The sequence below is a fragment of the Gekko japonicus genome, unplaced genomic scaffold (genome assembly GCF_001447785.1).
Source record: "Gekko japonicus isolate JY-2015 unplaced genomic scaffold, Gekko_japonicus_V1.1 scaffold413, whole genome shotgun sequence".
In the NCBI taxonomy this organism is placed as follows: domain Eukaryota; kingdom Metazoa; phylum Chordata; class Lepidosauria; order Squamata; family Gekkonidae; genus Gekko; species Gekko japonicus.
This window is the reverse complement of record NW_015161416.1, coordinates 237,528-245,744: the sequence shown is the minus strand read 5'-3', so window position 1 is coordinate 245,744 and position 8,217 is coordinate 237,528. Positions and strand designations below refer to the sequence as shown.

General features: G+C 45.8%; 1 protein-coding gene across 3 annotated transcripts in view; it reads right to left on the bottom strand.

The window, feature by feature from the left end:
* The window catches only part of DYRK3 (dual specificity tyrosine-(Y)-phosphorylation regulated kinase 3), a 13,967-nt gene extending 9,139 nt beyond the window's left edge, over nucleotides 1-4,828 (bottom strand). The window contains exons 1-3 of one of the 3 annotated variants that reach the window (XM_015427737.1): nucleotides 3,217-3,228; nucleotides 2,445-2,507; nucleotides 2,037-2,152 (exon numbers count right to left, since the gene is read on the bottom strand). In XM_015427737.1, coding sequence (XP_015283223.1) covers nucleotides 2,037-2,120 — 84 coding nt within the window. In that variant the 5' untranslated portion in view covers nucleotides 2,121-2,152; nucleotides 2,445-2,507; nucleotides 3,217-3,228. Of the gene's footprint in view, nucleotides 1-2,036; nucleotides 2,153-2,444; nucleotides 2,508-3,216; nucleotides 3,229-4,693 lie in introns of those variants that run through there. The other 2 variants (XM_015427728.1, XM_015427752.1) reach the window with 2 other exon arrangements.
* Between the last annotated feature and the right edge of the window lie 3,389 nt (nucleotides 4,829-8,217).

Below are 8,217 nucleotides of genomic sequence, written 5' to 3'. Positions count from 1 at the left end.
GGGGTTTTTTTTTGGGGGGGGGGAATTTTCGCTTCAAAGTGTCCGTTTACAATTGTCTCTCTCTCTCTCCTCCCTCCTCTGCTTATGCAAATGCGTCCGAGAGGCATCCCTCTCAGCAGGATTTCAATCGCTCAAAAAGTTTCGGAGGGGGGGGATTCACACTTCTGTTTACGGTTCGCTCATTTTAACTCACAGTTCATTGTTTCTTAACCACGCTCGTAATCGCTCCTTCGCCAGATCTCCTGCGCTTGACTGGGTCGGCACATCTTGTGCCTCGCTAAGAGGACGCAGACAGTGGGGCGGACCATCGGGGCGGACCGTCTGGGCGGAGGGCAGCCTCAATTTCCCTGCAGATAGCAGGAAAAGAGACTCACCCTCAAAAGCCCTATGGCCTGGGGGGCCTTCCTGACCCCCCCGTGGAGGCGCCGATCGAGCGGCACCCCTCCCCTCCTGTGCCAAGTGCCCTCCCCGAGCCACGGGAAAGGCGTCTGCCATCGTTGCGTCGTAGACCCCGCCTCATCTTTATCATATTCTAATCTATTTCTTCCCCCTGTCTTATAGCCACAGATTTTCAATTTTGGCATGAGAGGATGATGGAATTATATGTACCAGTTTCTTCTCTCACTTATCAAACTATACAGGCAACCTTTGGTTTCATGTAGAATAGAATTCCCCTATCTTTGGAAAGTATTTAAAGACTGTCTTAAATTAAGATTGTGGCAACAGCTGGATATAATTGCTGCAACCCCACTGAGACACTTTGTCTAGCTCACAAAGAGATACAACTCTTATTAAGAAACGCATCATTTCTACAAAAATAGAACCCAAGCAACAAAAAACAATAGTGTTCCCAAAGAAGCAACATTCTTATGTTATTACAATAAGATAAAGAAACTGCTGCTTAAAAAAACACACAGAAAGAGAGCTGAGACTTGTAGGATATAAAGAAAGACACTAGGTAAGCTTTTCAGTTAGGCACTTGCCTAGTTGCCACTGACAAGTAAAAGTGCTTGCAGACAAGGAGGCACAAATCAGCATCACTGTCTGAGAACTAAGTGCAAATGCAGCAGCCACAGCCATCTAGAGTCGCTACGGCTGCTATGCAAGCTCTCTCCCTTCTGGATGAAGGCCAATACATACACCAACGTGCACTCACTAGCCAGTCTTAGTTTACATTCTTGCTTCACCCCGCCCCCCCGTGGGAGAACATTCACAGCCACGAGTGTTTTGTTATTTGTTTCCCCTCAATCATCTTATTGCAACGGAAATGGAATTTTTCAACCCCCGACTATGTTCAACATTTAAGTTTACCTGCCATCAAAACATAGCCTTGTTTACTAAATGGAGACCCAAATGAATCAGAGTATTGACTTCTTACTCTATATGTTGTGTGGCATAAGAAAGGACACTAATGTTTGAAAGGTGTTGGGAAGTTTAGATACCCATAGTTCTTGCACACAATTATTCTGGTTTATCTGATTACCTGACTGGACAGCCAAGGAGGAAGAGTCTCCCAGGTAAAGAATTCAAAGCTTACTGCCTACCTAGGAAAGACTTGTCAATTCTCTTAACTCAGCTATCTAGCAAAGAGATCTGAGTTACCGCATGCCATTCCCTTCTCTGTGTGTACTTGCTGGAGGGTGTCTCCCATGCCAGGAGCTCCTCTCTAATCTATGGTGCTGCTGGTAGGGGGGATGACAGAAGCACAAAGGTAAGCAAAGCAGCAGGTGGATGATCACCTCCACAAAATTTACAAGGTTGCACTCATTAGAACAAAAAGAGATGGTAGATTAATAAAACTACAAACAAAAAGATTAACATCATGAAGCTTTATCATACTGTTTACCGATATTTTTGATCAAGTTGGCTTGGTAATTCAATACAGAAAAAGTACTAGAAAAACTCAGTACAGAACAGTACTTCACTATGAACTTCCTCATGTATATAGCTGCAATAATATTCTGCTGTGTCAATGGATTACTCTTCTGCTCGCTTGGTTCTATGTAACAGAATCAGAGCAAGTTGAAATGACTTACACTAGGTCTCCCCAGAGAAGGAAGTCCAGAAGGGCTGCAGTCTTCATTTGTAGGATCCGAATACCTCATTTGATCTATTCTCATGTAGGAATCGTACAAGCCATCTCCAAACCTGGCTGGAAATAACAAGATGGTCAATCGAAACAAACTCTAACAAAAAACAGGAATTTCAAATTATTTTTTCAGTAAGACAGTTAACTTGCAGGGATTAAAACACAGCAAGAACACAGCAGTAAAGAGCCCACTTAGTTCCTTAAGGCAAAACAGTTTCTTGTAACTTTTATTCAAATGCAATTTTTCACAGATATGCCATCAAAGAAAAGAGAGGGTCATCTTACATTTGCATAACACTTACATATGTTCAATAATAAACTTTTGTGTATAATAGTTTTAAGGGAGTTGCCTTACATTTAGGTTCATCATCTTTTTGAGTAAATATGAGAGCTTCAGGATTTGTTTTTCAAGCGAGTTCTGAAATTGGATTCACCAGTCATGTTTCAAAGTGTCAGATTAACTTAAAGTCTTTATCCAAAAGTGTGCTTTGGGAAGTGGTACGTAATACTCATGCTGACAAATGGCAACATAAATGAGTCAATAAATACTAACTACATAAACCTTTTAAAGCAGGCTAAGCTGCCAATTTGGAACGTAGCGTTTTTTCACTACCACTTGCCTACTGACTAACACAGAGAAAAAAATATCCCCAACAACAACTTAATATGACATAAACTAATCTGTTCTACAAATACTATAGTTCACAGAATTATAGAATCATAGAGTTGGAAAGGACCTCCAGGGTCATCTAGTCCAACCCCCTGTACAATGCAGGAAATTCACAAATACCTCCCCCTCCATACCCATAGTAACCACTGTTCCACACCCAGAAGATGACAAAAAAACTCCAGGATTGCTTCCTGATCAAGATTACTTTCAAAAAGGCTACAATCTTAAATATGCTTCCTGGAAAATAAACCCCACTGGAATCAGTAGCACCTGTTTCCAAGCAAACATGCACAGGATGGAGCTATAAAGGTTCTCTGAATAATGGTCTAGCTCTTTTTCCTTAAATTTGATCCCTATGTATTTAAGTCGCATCCCAACCAGCCAATTTCAGCCTATGCCCACTATCCCTTTCTCTCCCAGAAGTTGAATGAATTGTTTTTAATAAATAATGTCATACTCCAGATTTTGGTGGTGACTGGTGTATAAAAGAAACTCCATGTGCTCTCTCTCCTTACTAATTGCTGAAAAATGCTGCACAAGGCAAAGAGAAAATGCAGGACAGTCTTATTCAGTAGAGATTCTGGCTTGCTTTTAACCTTGGATTGCAAGTAAAAGCAAAACTGTTACATGAGAATTACAAAAAGAATGAAAACTGCTTGTCCTACATTAATTGAAAACACAGGAAAAAGAAATGACGAGGCAGCCAAAGGAAAAATGTAAAATATGTTCCTTCCTTATGCAAAATTTGGCAGTGGCCTGAAAGAATCCAGCTTCCTTCAAAGCCTCTTAACGCCACAGAATACCTAGTAATAACAGACTATTTCAGCCCATGGTGTTTTGATCCCTCCACAGCCGTTAAACTCGCCAAGTCGTAACAAAGCAACTGCTACAAACTCCAAGAAAAAAGACAATGGAAACCAAAGCCGTCAAGCACAGGCCGGCCCCGTCAATCCTCCTGATTCAGGCCGGCTTGTCCGTTAAAGTGGGACGCCGGGCGCTTTGTTCTGACTAGTTTTTAAAGTCTCTCATGTGATGGGAGTTTCCACTGGTCTCCTGGGGAAACCGTCCTGGATCGCAGCTTCAGGAAACGTTTCCTGAGGCCCCGTCTGCATTTTGCCGTTTGATTTCATTCCCAGTTAAGTGAGCGCACGCACATAACTCTCACACGGGCAAATCTACTTGCAAGTAAGCACCACGGAATTCAGTTAGGGCTTCCCAAGCAAAAGTGGCACAGAATCCCCAATTCTGCCCCTTCCCACCACGTGCTCCCGCCTGAAATCTCGGGCAAAAGACCGGATTAATGACAAACGCACATGCTCATCATCACCCATGAGCTCGCTCCGCAGCCTCGTTTTCGCCCCTTCCCTACCCTCCCACCATCCCCCAGACTGGACCTCTTGGCCGTGCTGAAGCCTCTATCCTACACTCCCACGGTCGTCTTCACGATCGGATACAAAGAGGAAGAATCTGGAAGCCAAAAAACGGAGTCTTTCCCGTCCAAAGCCAAAGAAGAATTAATTGCTTTTGCCTGAAAGCAAACCAGTCAAAACATAGCCCAAGCTTAGATGAGGACGATCAGCCACCAAGGAACCCAGAGCACAAAGTGGATGGAGAAGACGCAGTGTGGTCTCCTCCTCCTCCTCTGCGGGCCACATACAGACATACAAATGGATCGATACCAGGTCTCTTCTCTTCCGCTAGACGCCAGAAACCCGTAATTTCCATTCTACGTGCTAGCTGCCCAATATTTAACACACACACACCCACACACACCCAGCAAGCCCAATGGCCCTCTCCAGCGTTTGAGGATTCCGGAGGAGTGGAAGGAACCACGGGGGGGGGGGGGGGGGGGGAGGGATGAAGTCCAAGGGGGAACCAAAGGGAATTCCACCAACCCCCCCCCCCCGGTTCCCGTGATGTGCCCAGGCCGTTACCTGCAGTGAGAGGACCCTCCGGCTTCCTGCTCAGCAGCATCATGGCGGCGGCGGAGAAGCCCGCGGGCCGTACGCCCCATCACCCTACTATCCAGGCCTGTGCCGCTCTCCGACCCCCCACTTCAGCTCCGGCTGGCTGCTGGGCGGCTCGCCGCTTTCTCCTCCACAGCCGTACGCGCGGGCGGGGCCGCGGACTCTGGGCGCGGTTGCTAAGGGAACATCTGCTTGGCCAGTCTGCGCCTGCGCAGTGGAGGGGGAAGGGAAGAAGGGGGTGCTGCTGCGGGGATGGGTGGAAAGGGAGCAGGTCGCAAGGGCCAAGTCAAGGGCTTCATGAGAAGCGGAAATAAGATTCGTTTGCACTGAGGGGAAGGAGTGACTGAAGTAATAATACAACAGGGGGCCTCTGAGCATGTCAAAAGATCATTTCCCACAGTAATCGTTTCCCTTAGAACACCACGGGGCCAGGAACTATGAAAAAGGGGCTTCACTCAGAACGTTAGAGAGGCTTCAGTGTTTGTCACTGCTCCTTTGCCAGGAGGGTTTTCCTGAGCTGTCTTTTCTTCCGGAACCCAACCCCCCCCCCCTTTCGGAGACTTGATAAACGAACGAATGCAAAGCCTTTTAAGGCTACAAGCCATTTTGGGAGTAGGCTCTATCAGACTCAGTGAGAGTTACTTCCGAATAAACACCGGAGGACCAGGCTGTTCAAAAGCACCACTTAGGATACACTAAACACGATTAATCATAGTATAGCACAGAAAAGGCAAAAGGGAAAAAAATGAGGGACACATAAGGAAGGGTAGGAAAGGAAGTTACTAGAAAAGAAGCCCCAGTGTGCTGCTGGGACCTCTCGACCTCCCTCCCGTTGCCTTTTCTGGATCTTGCAGGGCAGAGACTTTCGTCATCTTCAAATGAAACAAAACAAACCTCCGTTTGTGATTTTCTTTGTATTCTGCGATAGAAACCTACCTGAGGCTGAGAGCCTTCCTAACCGTCCCACCCTGCCAAGATTTGCTTCAGCCTTCTGCCTATGGAATTAGCTTCTTTGAGGGTTGCTGCTTGGCTGTGGAAGTTACAACACTTCATAGTATTACCATCCTCCAGGTGGTACCTTGAGTTCTCCCAGAACAACAAGTGATCCCCCAATGACAGAAAACAGTTCTCCTGGAGGAGATGGCAGCTTCGGAGGATAGACTCTATGGAATCGCATACCTGAGCTCCCTCCCTTCCTCAGACTCCATCCTCTCCAGGCTCTGCTGCTCCCAAATCTCCAGCAATTACCCAAACTCTACTTGGCAGCCCTGATTTGGGGAGGGCGGAGTTTGGGGAATGGGAGGGACCTCAGTGGAATATAAGGCCACACAGTCCACCTTCTAAAGTAGCCATTTTCTGCATGGGGACTGATCTCTGTAGTCTGGAGATGAGGTGCAATTCTTTGAGCTCTTTAGGCCCTCCCTGGAGGTTGGTAACTGTAACCCTAAGAGGCAGCTGAGCTTTTCCCCAAATGGTAGCCAGACTAACTACACTGCACACTAAGCTTCCCCAGTTTGGGGGTGGGTGGGCAGTGAAGAGGTCACGGTCGCATCTGGAGATACGGTTTTAGGGATAAGTTTGGGCTTTCCCCCACAGGCCCCATTTTTCCAATTTTTCCTTGCTTTAGACAAACACAGGAATGGAACAGGAATTTGGTAAGGCTGCAAAATAAAAAAATGTAAACTTCAATAAGTGCACAATTTTCTAGTATAAACAACACTTTTTAAGTGGTTCTCAAACATTAACAACAAGGGACCCACATTTTGTGATCTGATGGCAGCGTTTGACATGGTTGACTGCAACCTATTGGCTCACCACTTCGTGACCCCATGGACCAGATCACGCCAGGCCTTCCGGTCTTCCACCGTCCTCTGAAGTTTGCTCAACTTCCTGTTCGTTGCATCTATGACACTGTCTAACCATCTCATCCTTTGCCGTCCCCGTCTTCTTTGACCTTCAATCTTTCCCAGCATCAGGGTCTTCTCCAGTGAGTGCTCCCTTCGCATTTGGTGGCCAAAGTATTTTAGCTTCAGTTTCATTATCTGGCCTTCCAGGGAACAGTCAGGGTTGATTTCTTTGAGGATTGACTGATTTGTTCTTCTTGCAGTCCAAGGGACTCTCAAGAGTCTCCTCCAGCACCATAGTTCAAAAGAATCTATTCTTCGGCGCTCGGCCTTCCTTATAGTCCAACTCTCACAGCCATACATGACTACTGGGAATACCATTGCTTTGACCATGCGGACTTTTGTTGGCAGGGTGATGTCTCTACTTTTTATCATGCTGTTTAGGTTCGCCATCACTTTCCTCCCAAGGAAATCTTTTAATTTCATGGCTGCTGTCACAGTCTGCGGTGATCTGGGATCCCAGGAACGTGAAGTCTGTCACTACTTCCACGACTTCCCCTTCTATTTGCCAAGGAGTGATGGGGCCGGATGCCATGATCTTAGTTTTTTTGATGTTGAGCTTCAAGCCCACTTTTGCGCTCTCCTCTTTTACCCTGAGCAAGAGGCTCTTTAGGTCCTCTTCACTTTCTGCCATTAGAGTGGTATCGTCTGCATATCTGAGGTTGTTGATCTTTTCCCCAGCAATCTTAATTCCCGCTTGTGATTCATCCAGGCCAGCATTTCGCATGATGTACTCTGCATATATATTAAATAAGCAAGGTGACAATATACATCCTTGTCGTACTCCTTTTCCTATGCTGAACCAATCAGTTGTTCCATATCCGGTTCTAACTGTCGCTTCTTGGCCCTTATACAGGTTTCTCAAGAGACATGTGAGGTGGTCTGGTACTCCCATCTCTTTAAGGACCTGCCATAGTTTGTTGTGATCCACACAGTCAAAAGCTTTAGCATAGTCAATGAAGCAGAAGTAGATATTTTTCTGGTACTCTCTTGCTTTCTCCATAATCCAGCGAATGTTGGCAATTTGATCTCTAGTTCCTCTACCTCTTCGAAACCCAGCTTGTACTTCTGGTAGTTCTCTATCCACGTACTGTTGAAGCCTAGCTTGTAGGATCTTGAGCATGACCTTGCTAGCGTGTGATATGAGTGCAATTGTGCGATAGTTTGAACATTCCTTGGCATTGCCCTTCTTTGGGATTGGAATGTATACTGACCTTTTCCAATCCTGTGGCCACTGTTGCGTTTTCCAAATTTGCTGGCAAATGGAGTGCAGAACTTTAACAGCATCATCTTCTAAGACTTTGAATAGCTCAGCTGGAATACCATCACCTCCACTAGCTTTGTTGTTAGTAATGCTTTCTAAGGCCCATTTAACTTCACATTCCAGGATGTCTGGCTCGAGGTCAGTGATTATTGTTTTCCTCTATTACTTTGCATTGTTCATTCAGGAAGGCCTCCTTATCTCTCCTTGCTGTTCTCTGGAAATCTGCATTCAGTTGGGTAAATCTTTCCTTTTCACCTTTGCCTTTCGCTTTCCTTCTTTCCTCTGCTATTTGTAAAGCCTCATCAGACAGCCACTTTGCTTTC